This window comes from Toxotes jaculatrix, chromosome 2 (assembly GCF_017976425.1).
Source record: "Toxotes jaculatrix isolate fToxJac2 chromosome 2, fToxJac2.pri, whole genome shotgun sequence".
NCBI classification, from domain to species: domain Eukaryota; kingdom Metazoa; phylum Chordata; class Actinopteri; family Toxotidae; genus Toxotes; species Toxotes jaculatrix.
The window spans coordinates 30,089,347-30,114,474 of NC_054395.1; the positions used below are offsets into that span (position 1 = coordinate 30,089,347).

General features: G+C 45.6%; 1 protein-coding gene across 1 annotated transcript; it reads right to left on the bottom strand.

Annotated features, from left to right (window-relative positions):
* Window positions 1-13,066: 13,066 nt before the first annotated feature.
* Window positions 13,067-25,065, bottom strand: LOC121193782 (suppressor of tumorigenicity 14 protein-like). The gene is made up of 19 exons (XM_041056250.1): window positions 24,683-25,065; window positions 23,491-23,653; window positions 22,881-23,011; window positions 22,636-22,706; window positions 22,085-22,275; window positions 21,735-21,770; window positions 21,365-21,593; window positions 19,099-19,235; window positions 18,734-18,831; window positions 18,014-18,114; window positions 17,273-17,406; window positions 16,990-17,094; window positions 16,627-16,734; window positions 16,272-16,388; window positions 15,533-15,658; window positions 15,250-15,433; window positions 14,835-15,106; window positions 13,705-13,841; window positions 13,067-13,279 (listed from the first exon to the last, which is right to left on the bottom strand). The coding sequence occupies exons 1-19, from the start codon at window positions 24,722-24,724 to the stop codon at window positions 13,118-13,120; spliced, it is 2,544 nt and encodes an 847-aa protein (XP_040912184.1). The 5' UTR covers window positions 24,725-25,065; the 3' UTR covers window positions 13,067-13,117.
* Window positions 25,066-25,128: the final 63 nt, after the last annotated feature.

Sequence of the window (25,128 nt, forward strand, 5' to 3'; positions counted from 1 at the left end):
GGAAAAATCACTAGGTGTTGATTTAAGTGAACAAATAGAGTCCCTCCAAGAAGAACTGACCAGTTTAAATGAACAGTTAAAATCACAAACTGATGGCACTGAAAGGGAGAGATTAGAGGCACTTATAGGTGATCTTCATGCTGAAATAGAAATACTCAGAGTATCAGCTGTTGAGCCTACCTCCGCCACCTCCAAAACAGATCAACTCAGGAAATCTTCAAGAGAGAGAAAGTTAACCCCTAAAATGCTGGAACTGAAGCAACAAGAGACTTCTCAAAGAGAGAGTAAATTCATCACACTGTATGAAAAATGGAAACAGCAGGTTAAAGCCTCACGCACCAAACTGAAGGAGGAATGCTCCGATGGAGACTTGGGTGACATGATGGATGCTGTTGAGGAGCTGGAGTCACAAGTGAAAGATGCATATGTAAATATACGATCTCATTCAGCACCTTCTACTGAGATCAGAAGAAAAATGGACTCCTGCACAGCAGTAACAAGAGATTTGATGGAGTTGATGAAAGTGCGCATGAGTGAAGTAGGACAAGAGGAATTTGACGCTAAAGCAGAAAATGCAAGGCTTCATATGGTGCTTGACAGAGAGTATGCCCAGTCCATATTTGGGTCTACAATCACCAAATCTACTGTTCGCAGTCACCACTTAAGCCATTCATCAGAACAGCAAAGCATTACAGCAAGAAGAGCAGAATGCGCTGCAGAGTTAGCCGCAAAGAAGGCTGAAATGAACATGGAAGAGGCAATTGCTGCACAAAAGCAACAACTTAAAAGACTGGAAAATCAGAGAGATCTTGATGTGATAGCTGCTAAGCTTAAAGCGTACTCTGAGGCTGATTCAAGTGAGGTCTGCAACGAAAATAAAGCAGCAGACAGTAAGGTGACCAGTCCTCCAGTGCCCTGTAAAGAAATGAAAAGGGAACAAACATGTCACAACAATAACAAAGACCAAATAAACAATACTGAGTACAATGAAGCATCATTAGTACAAGCTCTTCATGACACAATGGTACTTACCAGACTTCCTGCACCTGAGCCTTCAGTCTTCTCAGGAGATCCACTTAAGTTCTTAGAGTGGAGCACAAGTTTCAAGGCACTGATTGAACGGCGATGCACAAATCCAGCAGACAGATTGTTTTACCTACAGAAATACATCAGTGGTGAGGCACGATCAGCAGTGGAAGGAAGCTTCTTCAGAAAAGATGACGAAGCCTATGACCAAGCATGGGAGGCATTGAACACTCGGTATGGTCACCCCTTCGTGGTCCAGCGTGCATTTAGAGAAAAACTGAATAACTGGCCAAAGATTGGCTCAAGAGAGTCGCTCAAACTGAGACAATTCAGTGATTTCCTGGCAGCCTGCAGCAACGCCATGCCACACATCAAAGGGCTTCAGGTGCTAAATGACTGTGAGGAAAATCAAAAGATGCTCCAAAAGCTCCCAGATTGGTTGGCCTCTCGCTGGAATCGTCATGTCACAAAACAGCTGCGACGAACAGAGGAATATCCCAATTTCAGGGAGTTTGCTGATTTCGTGGCTAAGGAGGCAGATATTGCATGCAATCCTGTGACATCATTTCATGCTTTAAAACACGCTGAAGAAAAGCCAACTAGAGACATAAATCGCCCAAAGGCTAATGTGTTCATTACAAACATGAAAGCATCAGATAAATCAATTACAGTGATGAAAACACACAGTGCTGTGGAGAACAGCTCAAAGGATTCAAATGGATCAAAGAAAGTGAACACCTCATTCACATCTCCAAACTCAGTCCCATGCGTATTCTGTGGAGAAAGTCATTCTATTCACAAATGCCAGAAGCTTGCCAGTAAACCTGTAGAGGAAAAGAGAAGGTTCATAATGGACAATAACCTGTGCTTTGGCTGTCTTAGAAGAGGACATAATTCAAAGGACTGCAAGAATAAAGCCACTTGTGGTATTTGTAAGAAACCTCATCCAACACCACTGCATGAGGATCGTCCTGCTGCTACAGACACATCCTCTTCACATGCCAAGCAAGCAGAAGAAAACACATCCGCCCTTTCTTGCTATGTGAGCAGAAACGAAGGTGGGAGCACATCCATGATAGTGCCTGTATGGATGTCTTCAAGCACCACTCCTGAAACAGAGACCTTAGTGTATGCCCTGTTAGATACACAGAGTAGCAACACTTTTGTAGACCAAGGGGTATGTGAAAAGATGGGGGTGGGTTTAGAGCCTGTTAAGTTGAAGCTAACCACTATGGTGGAAAAAGATTCCATCATTAAGAGTGATAGAGTCAGTGGTCTTAGAGTCAGAGGATTTTCCTCACAAGGCTTTGTCAACTTGCCACCTGCTTATACCAGAGATTTCATCCCACTGGAGCGTTCTCACATTCCTACCCCTGGAACTGCCAAAAAGTGGAAACATCTGAGCAGAATAGCTCAGGAAATACCAGAGCTGATGGAGTGTGAGGTTGGACTCCTCATAGGATATGACTGCCCCAAAGCCTTGGCTCCACGACAAGTCATCACAGGACGTGATGATGAGCCGTATGGCATCAAGACTGACCTAGGTTGGAGCATTGTCGGCAGCTCACCACAGGTAGCAAAGTCAACTGAAGTGACAGGTCTGTGCCATCGCATAGCTGTTAAAGAACTACCACCATTGACACCAGCCACTGTCATCAAAGCCCTTGAAGCTGACTTCAGAGATACTAACCCTGGGGAAAAGACTATTTCACAAAGTGACATACAGTTCACACAGTTACTGAATGAAAGAATATATCAGAATGCAGATGGGCACCTGGAAATGCCTCTCCCCTTTAAGACACGCCCACAACTGCCAGAAAACAAGAGGCTGGCTCTGGTGCGGCTGAAGCAGCTAAAGGGGAAATTTGAGAAAAATCCCAAATTTAAGGATGACTACGTTAAGTTCATGGACAGTGTCTTTAAGGATGGAGATGCAGAGAGAGCTGACAACCAACCCAAAACAGGAAATGTTTGGTATATTCCCCACCAAGGGGTATATCATCCTCGAAAGCCAGAAAAAATTAGGGTTGTGTTTGACTGCTCTGCCAAGTATGAGGGCACAGCTCTGAATGATCACTTACTTACTGGACCTGATCTCACCAACGGACTGACAGGAGTGCTCTGCAGGTTCCGCAAACATGCCATTGCAGTGATCTGTGATGTAGAGAAAATGTTTCACAGGTTCCATGTAAGTCCAGAGGACAGAGACTACTTACGTTTCCTGTGGTGGGAAAACGGCGATACAAAATCAGAGCCAAAGGAATACCGCATGCGAGTCCATCTTTTTGGAGCAGCTTCTTCTCCTGGCTGCGCAAATTATGGAATTAAGCACCTTGCAAGCCAAAACGAAAAGGACTATCCGGCAGCAGCCAATTTCATCAGAAAGAATTTCTACGTTGATGATGGCCTCATCAGCGTAGAATCTGTGGACACAGCCATCAAACTGGTGAGAGAGGCACAAGATGTGTGTGCAAAAGGAAAATTACACCTCCACAAGTTCATCTCGAATAGCAGAGAAGTCTTGGAATCTATTCCTGACAGGGAACGAGCTAGTGGAGTTCAAGATGTTGATCTCACTCATGATGAACTCCCAGTCCAGACCGTGTTAGGAGTAAAATGGAGTGTAAACAGCGACACCTTCTCCTTTAAAGTTGCCCTGGATGAGAAGCCTGCAACACGGCGGGGAATACTCTCCACAGTTGCCTCTGTTTTCGACCCACTAGGCTTCTTGGCTCCTTTCCTTCTACTGGGAAAGAAAATACTACAGGAAATGTGCCAAAAGGGCATTGGATGGGACGAACAACTGCCCACAGAGCTAAAGCCACGATGGGAGAGCTGGCTGAACGACCTGCAAAATCTGCAAAAGCTCCAGATCCCAAGATGCTTTGCCCCTGAAAACCTAGGGAAGGTTCAGAGGATTGAGTTGCACCATTTTTCAGACGCAAGCAATCAAGGGTATGGCCAGTGTTCATATATCAGAGTGGTAACAGAAGACAAAGTACATTGTTCTCTAGTCATAGGTAAGGCAAGGGTCGCACCCACCAAAGTTGTAACCATACCTAGACTGGAGTTAACAGCTGCAGTGGTCTCCTCAGCAGTCAGCAGGATGTTGAAGGAGGAGTTGGAGCTCAAAGTCGACCAAGAATACTTTTGGACAGATTCACAGGTAGTCTTAGGCTACATTAACAATGAAGCTCGAAGATTTCATGTCTTTGTAGCGAATCGAGTTCAAAGAATCAGAGAAACAACAGACCCAACACAGTGGTACCACGTTGAGACTGACCAAAACCCGGCGGATCATGCCTCCAGAGGCCTCAGGGTGGCAGAGTTGATTAGTTCGACTTGGCTCACTGGACCAAAATTCCTGTGGCAAAGAGAGATTTTGACACCAAAACCAAATCCACAGCTTATGGTGGGAGATCCAGAAGTCAAAGTAACACAAGCATTACAAACAAGTGTAATGGAAGAGGACAAGTTTTTGGAGAGATTTGAGCGTTTCTCAAGATGGCATACAGCATTAAATGTGGTTGCTCGGATCCAGAAACTAGCAAAACGAGTCAAAACAGCAGAGCCCATATCTGTTGAAGATAAAAGACAAGCCAGTCTTGTGCTTGTAAAGCTGGCACAAAAGGATGCTTTTAAAGAGGAGATGCAAACACTGAGCCATGACAAACTGCCTCATGGCCATCAGTTGTTTCAGCTCAACCCAGTATTGCAAGATGGTGTTCTCAGGGTGGGAGGGCGATTAAAGAACGCCTCCTTACCTTACGACTTGAAACATCCAGTGATCTTACCAAGAGACGGTGTGGTCACGAAGCTGATCCTAGGCTACTGTCATGAAAAAACTCAACATCAAGGCAGAGGCCAGACCCTCAATGAGCTCAGAGCAAATGGTTACTGGGTAGTTGGTGGCAGCAAAGTTGTAGCTAACTACATCAGCCAGTGTGTCACATGCAGGAGAGCTCGCCGACCAACAGAAAAACAAAAAATGGCAGATCTCCCTGCTAGCCGTGTTGATCCATCACCACCATTTTCTTTTTGTGGAATGGATTGTTTTGGACCCTTTCTCACAAAGCAGGGACGCAAAGAGTACAAAAGGTATGGGCTTATATTCACCTGCCTATCCTCAAGGGCAATCCACATTGAAATCTTGGAAGATTTAACAACGGATGCCTTCATCAATGCACTGCGATGTTTTATAGCAATTCGTGGAGCTGTAAGACAAATCAGGTCGGATCAAGGCACAAATTTCACTGGAGCAAAAAATGAACTGACAAAAGCTCTGAAAGAACTGGACAAAGACAGACTGACAGCTTACCTGGCTGAGAGACAATGTGACTTCACTATGAACATACCTGATGCCAGTCACATGGGAGGGGTTTGGGAACGGCAGATCAGGACAGTTAGGAGTGTCCTAAGCTGGGTCCTCTCCAAAAGTGCTGGAAGACTAGATGATGCTTCTTTAAGGACATTTTTCTATGAGGCAATGTCAATTGTTAACAGTCGCCCACTCACAACCAACAGTATTAATGATCCCAAAAGCCTAGAACCACTCACACCAAACCATTTACTAACCATGAAAAGTTCCATTCCGCTGCCTCCCCCAGGAAAATTTGTGGCTGAAGATGTGTACGCCAGGAAAAGGTGGCGCAGGGTGCAGTACCTGACGGAGCAATTCTGGAGTAGATGGAGGAAGGAGTATGTGGCAAACATCACGCTCAGACAACGCTGGCATTCTTCAAGACGAAATGTAGAGATTGGAGATATTGTCATTGTCAAACAGGAAGAGATTCCCCGCAGTGAGTGGAGACTTGGAAGGGTGCTAGATGTTTGCAGAGATGAGGATGGACTGGTTCGAAAGGCCACTGTACAAATGGGAAACAGAAAGCTAGGGAAAGAGGGTCAAGGACTTACTAATCTATCTATCCTTGAACGTCCTATTCATAAATTAGTTGTGCTTGTAGAAAACAACTAAAATGTGTTCCAATGTAACCAATCTGTAAACACATATCTGTGCAGAAAGTCAAAAGTAACAGTTCAGACGTGAGAGGTATAAGATACCAGTTGTTCTAGAAATTACTTGATTTATTCAAATGTTTTCACAAAAGTTATCATAAATCATAGTAATTTGGTGGGAGTGTAACTGTCTGAGAGACAGTTGAAAGACAGTTGAGATTTAATTGAAATGTTTATTTTACATTTTGTAACAATATGTTTCAATTCATGGTTATTAAAACTGATTTAAGGAATGTAAGAACGAGGTTGATTCGTAGTAATTGGTCACATGGTCGTAGTTCGGAGGTCGCACCTGTGGCATTGTGGGGCGGCGGAGCGCGCCATCACGGCTAAAGAGTAGGACGCCGTCACGGCTACAGGAGAAGTGCATACGGCCGCAAGATATTAGTACTGCATGGTCCAAGAGGCGCACACGGTAACCTTTATTTTGCATTTTTGTATGGTTTTGTTATTGTTTGTGATGGTCGTGTGGCCTTGAATGGACAATTTTATATGTTTTTGCTGGCTAGTCGGGACCTGTTTGTGTTCGGGTGTTAGCGCCCATGCTATTGTGGAGCCTGTCTGGGCTCTGGACATTTTTGAGAGACTCTGAAGAGCAAGAGATGTGTGTTTCAAAAATGTTTGTCTTTATTTTGTAGTTTTCACGGTGTCTGCGGAGGAGGAAGTACGGAGAAATAAAACTCGAAAGACATCAGTATGATGCGTGGCCATTATTGCTTTGGACCGGTGTAGTTACAACAGCAGCAGGGTCCGATCCCACCGGGACGCAGCCGGGAAGGCTAACCTGCTAGCGTTATTAGCCTTCACCACAGAAACAAAATGAACAGAACAGACTCTGTTCACCACGGTGATCCCTCTCTGTATCAGATGAGAGGATAATCGCCCTGCGGGGAAACTGTAGGTGATTGTTCAAAGCTGTGAGGGGCCATTTTGTGTAACTGATTATAAAATTGCTGTGGGTTAGCGGCTGCTGTTGAGCCACGTTGCTCTTCCTCTGGTAATGTGTTCATCTCGCAATTCTTCAGACACTGTAAATGTTCACATGAGGTTAAACTGGTTCATCAGTGTGGACGATACGTTGCAGTGAGAAGGAGAACAAGAATAAAATGGCAGGAGTGATCACACGAGGTGGCGGCCGGGATGGCACCATGACGGCTAATGTCATGAACTGAGAGATGGATTCAGATGGAGCATCAGCTCCAGCGTCTGATGTTAGAACATCCAACCTTTGTGTTTTTAACCAACAGTTAATTTGTTAGCAAACAGAAAAATACAGTTTGGATGAAACTTTAACAGCACGGTGTGTGTGTGCTACCTGCTTCTGCATGTCATCCTGAAGTGGGTCCTTTCACATCTGTAGTGTCCAACCAGCGCCATCACCTGTCTGCACCTGTAATCTCTGCTGTCCACAGGTGTGTTCAGACAGAACATGAGGTGAATGGAGAAAGTCAGAGGTTTGCTCAAGGCGGCACAAACTCGGTCGAAGACTTTCTGACAGTTTCAGATCGACTTTGGGATTTTAATTTAATCAGATGTTCGTGGTTCATCTTTTTTCTTTTCTGTTGATATTTTGTTTTTACAAACACAACATGATTATCAACGTTTCGTCATCAGCACACCTTTACCTGTAAATCAAAAGCACGGCTCTCGACTGATCTTCCAGGACTCTGGGAAATATGTTTCTCAAGAGGCAGCTGAAAACAGGAATATTAAATAAACAATGATATTAATTATTTGTGACGACCATCTCTGTCCTGACAAACTGAATAAACTGTGTGGCTTTTTGTTTCATTTGTGTTGTCAGAACCTGGATTTCAGGTTTCCCTTCAGTTCTGCTCACTACTTTAACATCGTCAGTGTGACCATATCTATCTACATCTTACATCCTGGTCTTTGTGCAGAGGTCAGAGGTCAATTTATTCACATAGTCCAAAATGACAGTTTAGCAGTGAAGGTCGTAGGATCAGTGCAGCACACGACACCGTCGATTCTCTCCTGAACGTGACAGTTCAGCTTCCATGATGAAGACTGAAAACACACGTCGTTCAGTAAAAGAAGCAGAGACTCGTTTAGCCCCACTGCAATTTCTCTGCCTCATTTGCACATGGAATAATGCAGCCTCTCGTGTCTCTATAACTACTTTCTGTTCTGCACTTCTGAGTGACTTTTTATCGCTCCACACTCCCTGTCTGCTCTTATTCTCCATCATTTACCTGTATGATATTCTGTATGTTGTGCGATTGGCTGCTGTGTGTTTCCAGTGTGTGGTTTTACTCCAAACTCTGTCTGCAAACCAAATTTCCCTCATGAACAATAAAGGCAGAATGACTGAATGAATTAGACGGGGGAGTGTGAGTGAACGACAGCAGGCGCAGTGCTGTTGACTTCAGTGGCTCCCTGTGAAGTAGTTTCATTAGTTTCTCTATGGCAGTTCAGCAGCAGGATGGAAAACAAGCCACCGCAGGCTCACTACTGAAACACTTTAATTCATCCGCCAATAACAAAGGCAGCGTTTCCACTGTCAGCTGTGTGACGATGGGACACGCAGTGAGGATGGAGAGAGAAGAAAGGAGAGAGGGGACACAGAAAAGAGGAACAGTGGCTGACGGCTGTGAGCAGACAGGAAGTTAGAGGGGAAAGAGATAAGAGAGAAAGAGTGGTAATCAAAAAAATATATATATGAAGAAAGAGAGGTAGAAAGGCCCGGGAGACAGAAAACAGAACCTGGACCTGCTGCAACTTTTCATCTTAACGTGTTTATATAGTCACTCATGTATGTGAGCAACATCTTTCATTTCCTTTGTATTTTATATTTTTAATCTAATGTTGTAATGTACGTTTAAATGTTAGATTTCTGACTCGATAACTTCAACTTGGAAAAAAAGGTTCTAGAAAATTCAGTGTCGTGTGAAGCAACAGCAGAAAAAAAATCAGGGGGTGACTGCGGTGTCTAAAAACTGTTTCCCTTCTTGTTTCTCACTCCACAACATTGTTAGCAAACCACAAATTGAGTTGCTTTCGTCTTGTTATTAGTTCTCAGTGGGTGTTATCGATCGTTACTATGGAAACACAGATAATGTGGGGGGTAGGGTTTGTGGCCTGAAATTAGTCAATTTCCAAATCACATGAGGTTCATGAAGAAAAAGAACAGAATAGAATAGAATAGAAAAAATATACATAAAGATAAAAACATGAAGTAGAAAAATTAAAAGGTGTCTCTGAGTTTATAAAAACATGGAAACAGCTCAGAGAATCGACCGGGGTGTTTTTTTAGATTTAATAACTTTTCGTCTTCACAGTAAGAACAGATCTGTTGTAAAACGTTCTCCTCCACAGGGTAAGAGAACCACGGGAACAGGGAAGAACCGATTCTGTCAGTTTACACGTCAAACAGAGAGAGCGTTGGCGCTTCTTGTTGAACAGAGGTGAATGTGAAGGAGTGCGCTGCTGAATTCAGACGTGGCAGAGAGAGTACACGTCAGGGGACATGAGACCTGGGCCCAGCACTTCCAAACAGACATGAAAGAACAATCAAAATGGTGGAAACAGCCTGAGTCTGCAGGCAGGCCGACGGCCTCCACTCTCTGAGCCGTGGAAGGAAAAGGCTCGGACTAACAGGGGCCTGCTACGCTGATGACTACTGGAGAAAACCTGGTCTGGGGTGAGTGCTCCTCTACCAGGACAATGCTGCTGTGGCGATGGCTTTAACACCCGCCACATTCCCCTCATCTGAAGGGTTGAGACCCTGCTCAGAGACGTCAAACTGAAATCACAGCTACAGTCTTCAAGTCCACATGTAGGTCTTACGGGACAGGCACTGATGGACAGAGAATGGATCCTGTGTGTTGAAACATACATGTTAATGATGAGTCGTATCTTTTACTCTGGAGACGTTTTGTGGAAACTGAATCTGTGAAGTAAATTCAGCTCAGACACACGTGGCGTCAAAAACCCTGCAAACAGCTGCTGGAGGACAGAGGAGGGACGAACACATCGAGGACGACGCAGTAAGAACTGATACTGCAGCGACCTCTAGTGACCTCTGTGTGGACTACATGCCTGCACTGTCTCTTAGTGGAGAAGAACCTGTGCCACTCTGGAAGTTAATCAGCTGAGAGCAAACAGTGTTCTCTACAGGCCACAGTCTACGTTCAGGTAATTCATTTATCATTTCTGAGGTTTCCACGTAACAGATCAATGATCAATGATCAATGATCAAAGATCATTCACAGCACTTTAAACAGACACATGATGAGACAGACACGTGTGGGAAAACAGATACAGATGTGGATGGATTCAGTCAGATTCAGACCAGAAAACTACAGAGATAAACCAGCTACAAACACACAGTGTGTAGCTCACATGCTGCTCACCTGAAACCACCATGACTCACCTGTACGACCGATGTTCTGCCCGCGTGTGACCGGGTTTACAGAGTGAACAAAACCTGCACACCTGGGCGCTCCAGCAGTACCCAGCATGCACCTGCACGCTGTGAGGAAACACACTTACATTCACACGCACTTTTCAAAACACTCAGGGTGAAATTACACACCAACACACACACACACACACACACACACACACACACAAACAAAACAAATAAAACTAAAGGCAAAATCATCATCATCATCATCATCATCCTCCTCAGGTATGAAAGCTACAGAGCTGAAACAAAAACACAGAAGCATGAATGAGATTTTCAGCATCTGATCTCTGACTGATGACTGATCAAGCTTCTTACCATCAAACGTCACATGGACACTTCCAGAGTGATGACGAGCACTGGGTGCTGAGCTGTGGCACCTGGACACAGACACTCAGGTACAAGATGGCGACATCTGAGCAACGACGAAGGATTTTAAACGGAAGTTACATTACTCTGCAGACGCCTTTGTGGGTGAGGAGGTCGCCGGAGAGTCGGAGATGCAGCTAGTGCTGTCTGCCCCCCGTGTAAACCCAGGGAACGGGGGAGCAGAGGCGGCGCTGCTACCTGCTAACGTCCGCTCCTCAGCAAACCAAACACACGGAGAGAGCGCGCTGTCAGTCAGCATGTCCCACCCCCAGCTGCAGCCTGTCCATCCTGACCCGCTGGTCTTGGTGCTCGGTGATTTCACTGCCAAGGTTTAAGGAGCAAATATCAGACTCAGCAATAAGAAGAGAGAACACAGTGTTTCTCATCCAGCACACGGCCAGAGGCTGAAGCAGGTGGAGCAGGTGGACAGCTGTGGATTCCCTGGTTTTAATCTCTGGGTTTAAAATGGACACACGGTGAGGGTTACTGCCAGGTGCTCCGGTTTCTCCCACAGTCTGTGGTTTGTCGCGCTGTGTCACTTCATTTTACAGATGCACAAAGAAACAAGAGCAGAACCACTTTGTGTGAAGGTTAAGATTTTATGCTTTAATGCCTGAGATTTGTCACTTACCCCCACAGGGAAACATTCAACCGCACTGAGATATAATATATGGTGTAGCATAGTTTTTCTTTATAAACTAACCTTCATTCAAGTATCTGCAACTTCAGCATTGAGTAGTTCCACAGTAAAAATTAGTTCATTACACTGTGTCTGTTAAATCCCAACAAAACTAAACTTGATCAGGTTTGGAATAAGAAAAGTTTCCTTCTTTCCTTCCGGTGGAGCGAAGGATCCCAGCAGAGAAATCCCACACAGTACCTGAGAAAATTCAAATGACCTTCATTTGAACAAGTCGTTCACTCTGTGGGTGTCATCCTTTGATGTTATTGTATAACTGGTTCATAATCCCACATTAAAAACTAGGACCAAAGGAAGGACAGATGTGAAACCAGCTGTTATATAAACACTGTACAAATAAATACAATCTGCAGAAAATGTACCAAAACCAGCTGCTCAAACTTTAACAAACAGAACAACAATAAACTTTTTTCGGCCCCTGTTTGTTCTGCTGACTGTGGGCCCACACCAGGATCCAGTCCAACACAGTTGTGGTGAAGATTTTGCATCTTGTTTGTGAAAATTTTGTGTTGTTTATCTTGCAGCTGAGATTTTTCAGACTCGGATGCTGGAGGCACCGACTCTGTTCACCGCTCACTGATACCTTCACTTGATGTGTCCACCCCACAGTGAGCCATGGTATCGATGTTTGTTTAATATTTGCACCGTGTGTTTGTTGAATGACAATAAAAACAAGTCTAAGTCTAAAATGTGACATTTGTATAAAGTGTAGGAATAAATTTAGCTTAGTTACACGTATAAGTCTGATTACTGAAGTAACCATCGTCCCATCCTCGCCACCAATCACAAGTTCAATCATGTGATCATATGATCAGCGCTCAGCCGTTCACATGAGAGCTGATCACGGTTACAGCTCTGCTTTAGCTTCATTTCAAAGGATCATCGAGTGAACCTGTTATTCTCAGAGTGTGTGACGGAGGTTTTAACTTCACCCTCACCTGCTGATCCGGTTCAACTGGTTCACACCAGCTCTGCCAAAGAGTCTGTAACTGCTGCTGAGGTGAGTACAGCTGATATTAGTTCAGAGCACAAACACACACTGAGCCTGTTCAGCCACAGAGAGAGAGAGAGAACGCTGATATTCAGAACTTCTCTTTTCACTGAGCATGTTTTCATGATTTATAAGGCAGCTACCGTAAGTTTAAAAGATGATCACATGAAGCGTTTCATTAGCTCATGTGTTCACCTGCGTGTGTTTGTTTTGATTAAACTGAGCTGAACTCTGTGGAGGGACGGGGCGGCGTCCTTTGATACGAATCACAGTTTCTGTCCCTGATCTTTGGTGCGTGTTGTTCGATGGCGGAGCTCTGAGCTCCAGTCTACTTTAAAAATGAAAACATGAAATTTACTCCTACAAACTGATCCACAGCAAAACATTCACCTAAAAATCTGTTGGTCCCAGCATCATTTATACAGAGGTTTTATGTGCTGGATGATTCATAGCTGTTCAGTGTTTGTTCAGAAGCAGAGAACAGCTGATTCTAAACACGTTAAAAAACAAAAACAACCTCTCACAGCCAACATTCACCTCCAGCCATAAGCATCCATGAGGAATACCCGTGATCCAGAGACCCAGTGTGTTACACTCCGCTCTTCTCCTTTATCCAGCGGCGGTATTTGGTCATTCGGGTGTAGACGCCGGGTTTGTTCCTGCGAGCGCAGCCGTCACCCCAGCTCACCACGCCAGCCAGGAAGACCCGCCCACCGGGGCCGGTGACTGACAGAGGCCCACCGGAGTCACCCTGAGAAGGTCAGAGGGGGAGGTTACAGTCAGCCGGGTTTACTTCTACACGGGATCTGACACAGGAAGTGTTTTAGCTGAGACACATCAGATCACATCAGACCAGCGTTAGACTCGACTGGATCCTGTATGTTTGTGTTTGAGCTGAGAGCTCTGAACCTTTTTATTCAAACTCAGCTGCTTGTAATCGTCATCAAACTGATGTGACGTGAAAACATGACAGGATTCATACGAAGCGTCGGACTGTGACGTGTCGTTCAGAGGCTGCGTCCAAACACTGAGGAAAACCAGTTCTGCACAGGTTTGATTTAAAATGTGATCATTAAAAACTATTTAAAATGAAATGAACTATCACTGTGTAAACATGGTGCTCTGTCACCATCTCATGCCTGTGATGTGCTGATAAGTTGTGTGATTTGTTTGTACCTGACAAGCGTCCACGCCTCCTTTGAGGACTCCGGCACACAGCATCCTGTCGGTGACCTCGTCATTCATCAGACTCTTACACACCGTGCTGTTGATGATCCGAACCTCCGCCTTCTGCAGGACGGTCGCTGCAGCGCCTGACAGACGACATGACCAATTCTTAGCCAACAGATTCAATTCAATTCAATTTTATTCATACAGCTCCTTCCACTATCAAAACTGTCTCAAAGTGCTTTACAGAGACCCAGAGTCTGACCCCAGATCAGCACCCAGACACAGCTCCCTGTGAACCTGGCTCATATGGGGGACCCTCCTGCTGAGGGCCGGGCTGGGTGAGAGGAGGAAGAGGAGGAAGATAGGACAGCTGGGAATGGAGGAGAGGAGGAGAGGGACATGCAAAATATAGAACATGATACACACAGGAAGTGGACGATGTTAGAGGGACAGCATTCAGATCCCAGGACAGTGAGTGGATCCTGTGCTCAGCAGGTTACAGCTGTGATAGGAACCAGAGCACAGGAGCAAACAGCTGTTTCATCACAGTCTGCAGAGAATATGGATCCAACATGTACTTTAACATGAACACACTATGAACATGCAGCTCCAGAGCCAGAGACACCTGCAGACAGGTACAGAGACAGAGAGACCAGAGAGAGAGGCACAGGACTACAGGACGGACAGGACACAGAGTTAATGGGATAAAGGCTAATAAATGTGAGAGTGGGATCCTGAGCTGTAACAGAGTCTACAGAGATATAAGATGGATGAGACGTGATTCAGGAGCAGGTGACATAATGTCAGACTAATGTCTGCAACTGACTCTGTTTCAGTGCTCGCATTCAAATTAAACTAATTCAACTTAATGGCAGCATCTATCACCTGGAACCAACGAGCTCTGCTCAGATTTCATTCAGTCAGTTCCTACTTCTCACCACCGGAGGTCAGTGAAGATTAAAGCAGCACAGTGTTTTATTCCTATATCTCCATCTTTGTTGCTCCATCACTGTGGTGTTTATCACCTGTCAATCAAAGAGAGTGGGCGGGGCTTTGGCTGTCATTCTAGATGTTTTATTGATGCAGCCACAGTCTCTGTGGGCGGTCCTCCACAGGCTGTCACTGTTCAAGCTCACCTCCCTCTCTGGTGGCTCCCCAGCCAGTGATCCATGCCTCTTGGCCTGCTGGGAAGTCATAGGTGGGGGAGGGCAGGCAGATGGGCCAGATGTTCTGGTTCAGGGTCACCTCGGTGTCCAGCTCCATCAGGGCGATGTCGTTGTCGTAGGACAGGGGGTTATAGTCCTGGTGGGCGATGATCCGCTTTATGTTACTCCTCACCGTCCATTCGTTGGTCTGACTCTGCACATGCAGACCCAACAAGGCCTCCCATTGGTCCGCCTGCGAGTACCTGCACCAACATACACTCAAGAGGTCAGAGGTCACAGCTGCAAGAGGAAGTAATGGAATAAATTAGCGTAAGAAAGACGCTCAGGTTTAACAGTTTGGTCTGGTGGATTTCTCAGCACTGACGCTTTGTGGAGGAGCTCCTACTTGTTTGGTCCGTTGTCTTGGACACAGTGAGCGGCGGTCAGCAGCCAGCGGCGACTCAACACCGACGCTCCGCACACGTGACCTGTGCCCTTGATGTGGAGGCTGACCTGCCAAGGCCACTCGCCCTCCCTCGATTCCTGACCGCCCACGATACGAGAGCTCCGGTACGGCCTTATCCCGCACTCTGCAAACACACACACACACACACACATTCAAATTTCTACTGTCATCACACTGCAGTCAGCTGTAAGTGTGTGTGTGTGTGTGTGTGCAGGAAACACACGGCAGTCGTCCTCATCAGAGCCGTCCTCACAGTCCTGCTCTTCGTCACACTCTGGGTTCAGTTTACTGATGCAGCGTCCGTCCCTGCAGCGGAAGGTGAACTCTGAACACCGCTGCAGCACCAGGGCTGGACAGGAGACATGACAGGACAGAAGACACACAGCGTCAGGTCTGGATCCAGCTCGTTCAAACCTACAGCCATGGGCTCCAAAGTCCCTGAGCAGCTCTGGGAAGCTGAAGTGATTTAATGAACCATTTTTGGTGCCGGTCTGAGAACTCAGCAGAAAAATAAATTAAAATTTCTTCTTTAACCTCACAAGTTCATCATTTCTGTCATAAGAGACTTGTTAACCTGATGGTGATGATGAGAATACCGAGTCATGTTAAGTACACCACTCGTGCAGTGTCTCAGTAGCAGTCACCATGATGATATGTTGGTGTCCTCTAGTGGTGAAAGGATGAACTGCATGATGAGGGCTGAGTCTGGCTGCTTGACTCCCTCTGTGCTCTGTTCGTGCTTTGATGCCAACATTATTCTGGTGCTACCGGTTCTTCCACCACCCCACCCTCATTCTTTATGTGCTTTACCACAGGTTTAATATTCATGTATGTGTTTGTTACGAGGGATCAGCTCTCAGCACAATGCGGCCGAGCCTCTTCCACCAAATCATTCGCTTTTAATGTCAATCACTTGATGTCTATGTGAGCGGGACAGTTTGAGAAAGCAGTTTCTCCCTCACATTTTTCACATTTAGACTCATCAGATCCATCGGCGCAGTCATCTTTTCCGTTACACTTCAGCTTCTCTGGGATACAGCGGCCATCTCTGCAGGAAAACTCTCCTGCTTTACATTTTACTACAGAGAGAGAGACATCACAGTGAGATCTTCACTTAGGAAAGCATTTACCACCTGATCTTCAGAACAAAAGTTTTCCATCAGCGTGATTCGTTTATTCCAGACTGAAAATACAGAACCTTTCCAATTTGAATAAATTCAGCTTTGTATCAAGCTGCATACAACACACAGCAGCATCGTCTTTGTCTGGAGGTCGACCTCTCACTTGTATTCATTAAGAGTCGAGAGTTAAACCCACCACAGTTTTCTTCATCCGTGTTGTCTCCACAGTCGTCAGACCCATCACACTCCCAGAACTTTGGTTTACAGTGTCCATTTTGACACTTCATCTGAGACACGTCACACGCTGAGAAGAAACACAGAAGCACAACAGCTGTGTCAGTGTATGTCTTCATCCTTCCTGACTTCCCTCCACTGTCTGTGGCTCTGAGCTGAGTAATCCACATTTGGTGCTCAATTGAGTACAGCAGCAGGATGTGAAATGGTATTGAAAGCTCTGATAAACTAAGATTATTTTGTCAAGAATGAACCCGTTTTGTAATAAAAACAACACAAATCCACAGATGTGTTGTTGGTTTGGTCCCTCAGGGTTTGGACTCACTGCAGTTGTCCTCGTCGCTGCTGTCTCCACAGTCGTTCCAGCCATCACAGTGCAGAGTCTTGTTGATGCACAGGTTGTTGGTGCACTGGAACCTTCCTGGACAAGCTGATCAACAACAACACACGGTCAGACAGGTGGTGAAGGAGGGAATCAGTCTGAAAACTGGAGGGACGCTTGAGTAAGGAGCCAGAATGTGCAGCTACTGGGTCAAAACAACACCAATCACAGTTATGGTATTATGATTAAATAAAAATATATAAATATATATAAAAATCAGTCTTACGGTTTGTTGGGACAAATGCTTCATACTCAGCGGTGAAACCTTGATCAACGTAAAAGGAGTCTGAGTGGAATTTGATGGTCATCTTGTTGCTTTGGCTGGTGATCACTGTGCTTTTTAACGTCCTGCCACACAGTCTACAGCACAGAGACAGGAAGGTGATTCAGCCAATGCTCTTAGGCAGAGAGGTTCTGCTGATCAATACAGGATCATTAACATTTATCTTTATATCAGCTTCATTAAGAACCAGTAGACAAGTCGTAAAACTCTGAAACCTTAAGTCTCAAGTCACTAAAGTTCAAATTAAAATCACAGTCATGGTCAAGTGAGATTTTCACTTTCTGGACCATCACATTTCAGGCCCTGGATTCAGGAAGTAAACTTAGCCCAACCTTGCTGCTGTTCCTAATAAAGACACTTGGTTACAGGTCTTGATTTGTGGCCTCTGACTCTTGTGTTGACTGGTCCTGACACTTGACTTGGGCCTTGTTGGTCTTGGCCTTGGACTTAGACAACATTTGACACCCTCACAGTCACTGCAGTCCTGTGCGAATTACCGTGGTCATATATAAATCAGCAGCCGTGTCTAAGTTGCATCCTCTACAGGTCAGAGGTTTGTCAGAGTCTCAAAATCTCAGCATCCCAGTCCAAGTCAATCGTCTGCAAGTCACAGAAATCATACTCAAATCTGAGTCTGGAGCCCTAACAGCTGAAAAACAAATCTGAGGCTGTGAGACTGCTGACCTTTGACCGTTGACGTCAACATAATCATTAGGACACTGGTTACTTTGATTTCCCATGAAGAACTTGTTGAACTGAACCTTCACAAACTTTTCCTTTGGGACCTAAAAAATATTGAGAGAGAATTATGAAGCAGAATTTAGAAAAAAAATCACAAAAATGAAATGAATTATAAACTGAGATTGACATCACTAAAGACAGTGAGTGGACACCAGCTAGAATCTGAACATGTTGGATGTGACTAACTTTTCTGTCTTCTGTCTGCAGATTTTACTGGAGATAAAATGCATTTCTTGAAGCAGCTATATTTGATATTTTATCCACTTGACAGCAGCAAAATAATCTGTAAACACGACAATAATAAGTTAACAGCGTATAAAATAGTTGATGGTGAACTTGTTAGCAGACACAGAGCTACACAGTCATCCCACTGCAGTGGTATTTGTGTTTGAATTCCCTCTCTTTTAGCTCTGTGTTTGGTCTCCACTGACCCCTGCATACAGCTACCTGCTGCTGCTGGGAACACTGGAAATGAACCAGACAGGAAATGTGCTGGAAAAAAAAAACTGGGAGCTAAAAGTCTTCATACATTCAGGTGATCATTTTGATTTCATCATGATGGGCGACTCCCTTCACATCACCATGGAAACACTGGTATAAACAACACGGTAAAACAACATATTTTAGCAATAAATAAAATATGGGAATAAAATGTGAACTTACCTCGATGTTCCACACACATGTGGTTTGTGGAGGATAGTTGGAGGGAAAGAAAGGTGAAGAAAAGGAGCCTTTGTTTCCAGCCAGTGTCCCTCCACAGTCTGTACAGCAAGACAGACAGTCACACTTAACACATTCAGCAGAGCGGTCAGGGCTCAGAGACACACTGAGACACTGTGATCCTACAGTGATCGTGGACAACTTCAGACCAAAGATGGACTAAGAAGCTTAAGAACTTTAACTTTAAGAACGACTTTTATGCTGCAAAAATCTCAAGTTTTTCTTCCAATTTTTCTTAAAAAAAAAAAAATGGTTTTGTAAGATTATATTATAATTTGAACTGATCACTGTTCAGACTGCTGTCGTACTTTGCTCAGTCAGAGGGATCTGGGAGTAGTTGGCTCTGAAGCCGGGGAAGTTCTTCTCCTCACTGGTGACCAGAGTCAGCAACAAGACGTTTCCAGAGGACAGGAAGGACAGGGAGTCATGAGGGTATCCACACTGTCTAAAGACCGCAGGAACACAAAGACACTGTTAGTACCTGTGTCCACTGGGATTTTGCTTTTACCAAAACTTTCCTTCTCATCTGACTCAGATCTGATGTTTCCTAAAGCCCTGACCGGCACAGTGAAATTCATCCTCGTATCCTCATGAAAAAGATGCTGTTTCAGAGCCCGAGCACTCAATCAGCCAAACCAAAACCTGAGCTGAGCTTATTGCAGATATATCAGCGCACCACAGAGCGCTGACAGATTCATTTTTACACTGAAAAATGTCTCAAGCTCATTATGAGGGACCCAGTTCTTTAAAAACTGTGAGCTGAGTTAGTGAGTATGCAGGGCTGGTTGGTGAGCTACTGTAGGCTAGCAAGCTAACCAATAACATGCTAACATCTCCAAGCTATTTGGTTTGCTAATTGAAAGTGAGAATGCAGGTTTGGTCTGAGCCTGTGAGTTAATGCAGTTTACTGAGGAGACTGTCTGCTGAGCAGCAGGGGAGGCTGCCCTCAGCTAACAGGACGGCTAACAGGACGGCTAACGGGACGGTTAACAGGACGGCTTCCATAGACTGTATAAGACATGTACGTAGCACCCGTGACGTCACCCATTGGTTTCGGGGACTCGGTTTTGTGACCAAACCATGGGCATTGGAGCTGCGCCATCTTGGATTTTAGTGGGAGTGTACTCTCCATATTTGGCGGAGAGGAGGTTACTCTACGAGTCAGCCGCGGTCAGCCGGCCGAGAACCCGGCCACTTAGCTCGGAGCAACCGAGCTAGCCTAAGGCTAATCAGCTAGGCCAACAAGCTAAGTGGCAGCTACACCCACCACACGACAGTCCCCGAGTCCGACCCGACTAGCTCGACCCCGTGCGACCGCGACACAGAGCGAGCGCTCGTACCTGAATGTAACAAATTACAACGCCACAGCACTTGAAATAAAACTCATCTTAAAAGTTAACGTTAACATTACAACTCGTGGGGGGAAATGTATTTCTAGCCTATTATTTAACTGTGAAACAATCGTTATTTAATATTAATAAAATATATTAAAAGTTAAAAACATTATTATTAGTGTCATTATTATTAATAACAATAAAAATAATGATGATAATAATAATAATAATATATTAAAATGTTTAATATTTAATATTTACCGGCTTTCACCGCTGCCTCCATCCACTATCCACTTACAGTTCCAGCAGCACACAAACAACAGCAGCCGCTGACTGACGGAGCTGCTCTGTCCATGCAATGTCGGACTTTTTAAACAGAAACATGAGACGAAATAAAATTGTATCCTAGTATTCACACAATAAACGGACTCTGAGAGCACGGAACACACCGCAGCAGCGTTCCTAACATTAGCTGCTCCGGTCCTCTATCTGTATCAGCAGCGGCTAGCGGCAAAATATGCTAATACATGCTAATTAGCACAAACATCCAGGTAAAATAGTGAGAAATTTACTTACCGAAAAAACTGCAACACAGACTCCTTCGACGGTCGGTTAGTACAGTCTACACTACAACAAGCCATACTGTCACGGAAACCTATCCGAACATTGGCAAACAAACACGGACACTGCAGCCCCCGTCAACCGCTGGAGGTCTCTGGATGTAGCCGCCTAGCCCAGCCGATGCTTTAGCAAAGAGCTAACTGCCAGTGCCTGTCTATGGCGCTGTCACTCAACGTAACCACGCCCTAATTTATGTAAGAATTTTAAGCCTAAATAACACTAAAACACCCCCCCCCCCAGTGTTCACGGAGGTGGAAACTATCAATAGAGACCAAAAACAAAAAATGTACCAGGCTGTAAATATGTTTTTTTTAGGCTGTAAAGTTGGCTATTTTAACATGGGGGTCAATGGAGAATTGCTCACTTCTGGAGCCAGCCCCCTGCGGCAGCCGAGGAACTGCAGCTTTTTGAACGCAGAAGTGATCCTCACTGCTGAAACCTACAACTCCCACCTTGATGACTTCCCTCAGCTTGGACTCTATATTCCACGTTTGCATATTTGTGTGGTAAAGTTCACTGAATTTGAATTCTGCAGATTCACTTGTGAGATTAATCAGCTCATAGTTTCAGCACTAAGTGGAACAGAAATAAGTTTGATAAAAGTCTGAGTTGGTCTCACTCTGTCAGAGCGCTGTGCTCTATCGGAGCCAGGGAGTTGTAGATTTTGATGAAGTCTTGCTGACAGTCGTCCTCCAAGATCAGGGTGTGGAAGTCCAGCCGGACTCGGTGGCCGGGGTCGGCCCGAAGCCTCCACTGCAGGTAGATGTTCGGTGGGTACGAAGAGTCTGGAAACCCCGGAGACTGGATGATTCCCGCTTCCCTGACGTGGATGTTGAAGGATTTCCTCACTGAAAACATAACGAGGAAAAAGGAGAATGAAGTCTGGCTGCAAACCTGACACCTCGTTCAATACCTTCAGTCAGTTCGAAAATAAAAACCTAAAAAAGAACAACACGTAACTTCCACAGAGAAGAATGAACAGTTCTCACCAAATAAAGACTTCCTGGTCAGACGAGGATCAATGGCTGTGAAGAGAAAGGTCAATGGAAAATCAACATCGATCTATATTCAAACATTATTCACAGCATTCACAGACATTAGCAGCTCAGATGCTTTGCAAACTGTGGGTTTACACTACATTTTACAATCAGCATAATGTTGTGTGTTCTGACTACACAAAAGGAAAACACACAGAGTCTGACCTTGATACAATATTTGGAAAGGTGAACCTGTTGTGAGTTTCATTGTGTAAATAAAGTTAGTACTGATAGAAATGATACACATAAAAAAGCTAATTAAGTGGAATTATCCTTTAACCAGTGCCTCTGAGCTCTCAGACCTCGTGAGATGACACTGTTGACGTTCAGAGCGTCGGTGGGTCTCAGCAGCACCCGTCCCTGTCGGCCCTGCTGACTTCCTGCCGGCGGCTCCAGAGACTCGATGGCTTCGTCCAGCGAAGTCTGCTGGGGGACGGGGACGTCGAACTCCGACTGGTAATACGCCATGACGCTGTCGCTGCCGTCCCCCTCACTACAGCACGAGGAGACGCAGCCAGATAAGACTTTTTAGAGGGTGAGATGCTCAGATGGATTTCAGCCTCATGCGTGTTCAGTACAGAGCTGCAGTCAGGACGTGCTTAGCGTAGCTTAGTATAAAGACTGGAAGCAGGGGGAAACAGCTAGCCTGGCTCTATCCAGAGTTCAGAAATATACCAGCACCTCTACAGCTCACTGAGCAGCAAGCTGTATATCACATCTTTACTCACACTAACAGAAATGCAGCTGAAGTGGAAGAACATGCAGGTTACAAACTGAACAGAGTGGATTTAGTGTTCAGTTCTTGTGTAACAAAGTTTTAGATGAACAGTTTGTCATGTGACATGACTCGTACCTGAAGGCCTGGACTGTGGAGCCTTTAAAGTATTTGCTCAGCACAGAGTTTTTGGAGTAAATCAGCTTCAGCTGAAAGAGACAACGGTCATGTGATCATATCTCCCTCGAACAGAGGAAGCCACAAAGCAGAAGTGATCATTGTTAACATCAAAATCACAGCTCAGACATCTACTGGGGTGGAGTGTGTAACACAGCAGGTAAGGACAACTCCCATGATGCTCTGGGGACCATGTGAAGTCTCACCTGCTGGCTGACCAGAGTAGCCAGGTCAGTGAACTGAGGGCTGTCGGGATCTTCGTACTCTGACAGGAAGCGCTGGTTCGTGATCCCCATGGACCCGATGTAAACCCTCCTCACTCTGACATCACTGCGTACTGAAGGACAGACACAATCTGAATCCAGGTCCAGTCATTGTTCAAGCAAACACACAAAACAGCTTCTCAAAGCTTCTTACATTTCACTAACAAAACGACTCATTAACTCAGAAAATGACCAATAAATTATCAATGATGTCAATAAGCAGTTTTACTCTGAAGGTCTGGTGAATTGTGGAAGAACAGACTGAGCAGTGTGTGAACTATGGTAAATATCTAGGATCCAGACGTGACTGAGAAACTTCAGAGTTCAGGAAAAAGAAAATATGTGACCCTCTATCTGAGATGGCATCACATCAGAGAGCCGCCTGTGAAAGCTGGTCCAGCCTTCTCTACCTCACTGTGATCATTTCATCAGGGCTCCGACAGCTTCTGACTGAGGGGAGGGCTTTTATTTGGTTCTGTCTGCATCAGTTTAATGTTTGTTTAAAGTGTGAGGGGGCAGCAGAGGGAACGAAGGCTGATATAAATGAGCTCACAGTGGAAGTGCCAGACCAGCAGTCCGGTCAGCAGAGCCAGAGCGGCGGCTGACAGCAGCAGCCCGAGTCCGATCCACAGCTTCTTCCTGCGGCCGGGTTTCTTCTCCAGCTGCCTGGTGTCTGACGCCGGCAGGAACTGAAGCGTCGTGTCCCAGTCAGGGTCCTGCAGACAGGGGGGGGGGGGACAACACCGTCAGCAGGTTCATCATTCTCTGATCAAACTGCTCAGTCAGTTATCTGGACCGTTGGTGTACGGCTGCTCTGTGCTTCACACTGGTATCAGAACAAAAACAGGAATAATTCACTGCACATCTCAGACGATAACTGCAGCCTGGAAAAGTGAGGGAGCAAACACACACACACACAGTGCTCATGCTGCTGTGTGTGTGTGTGTATGTGTGTGTGTGAACCGGTTCAGCTGTGTCACAGTGAAGCAGGGTGTTGTTGGACAGGAATGTTAGTGCCACTGATACATGATATGTCAGCGTGCTGTGTCGTGCAGCCTCACCCTCAGGCTGAGTGAGTCCACGCCCGGTTTCTCTGTATGATGTGAACATGTTTTTCTCAGAGGTGAAGCTGCATGAAGCCTCCAGCAGCTCCACAGCTCAGCTCACCACACACCTGTGGGTCAGCTCACCACACACCTGTGGGTCAGCTCACCACACACCTGTGGGTCAGCTCACTGAGCCTGTTTCCTATCAGAAAGCCGTCTGATGCATCAGGACGTATACAGTGACTCAGTGTAAATGTGGTATTTGCGCGTTATCACATCAGCGGCTGTGGCTCAGCAGGTGAAGCGGTTCAGTGGTGGAGTCTGTGTTTAAGAAGCTGGAGTAATAATGGATCTGCTCTCATTATTAAAACAGTTTCAGCTGCGTCGAACTGAGGAAGTAAAAATCAAAAAGTCAAATCTGTGTTGGCGTCGTTTTCCTTTGTGTCTGAGGCCTGATGCGTTTCACTGGAAACCATCAGAGAAACTGGTCTTTATAAGACCTCATCCAACAAACCACAACCACAGAAACCAGCTTAAACCACTTCAGTCCGCTTCACTGATGCTCCCATCACGTTTGTTCTGAATAGAAACCACCAGGATCTGTTTGCTTTCTCTTTTCAATCTCAGGTGATACCGAAAAACCTGTAGGAGCTGTGACGTTACAGTAAGGTTGCTAAATACCACAGGTACTGGACTCACCTGTCTCGGACTGAACTTCTGTCCCGAATCCAATGAATCCATGATGCAGAGAGTCCCCGCTGCTCGGTCCCGGTCCTCGTTATTCCGTCTTCACCGCAGTTTGTGGCCTGTGTTCTACCGCTGAGCTCCGCTGTCTGCGGACATGGCGACAACAGGTGAGCGGCGACAGGTTGTCTCCCAGTTAGCAGGTGGAAGCCGAAATCCAGCGAAGAAGACGGTTTTAGAAACACACTTTAGGTTAAATGTGTTGTTTCGTCACCGGGTCGCTGTCAGCGCGCGGGCAAACGGGCTCATTAACCGGAGGAACCGGACGGGAGCTCGGTTCTGACGGAGAACGAGGAAACTGGCGACACGATCAGATCAAAGGGACAGAGAGAGACTGAGGGACGGAGATTGGTCGCTGCAGGTAGATCACAGACACACACCTGAGCCCGCCGGTTTCCCGT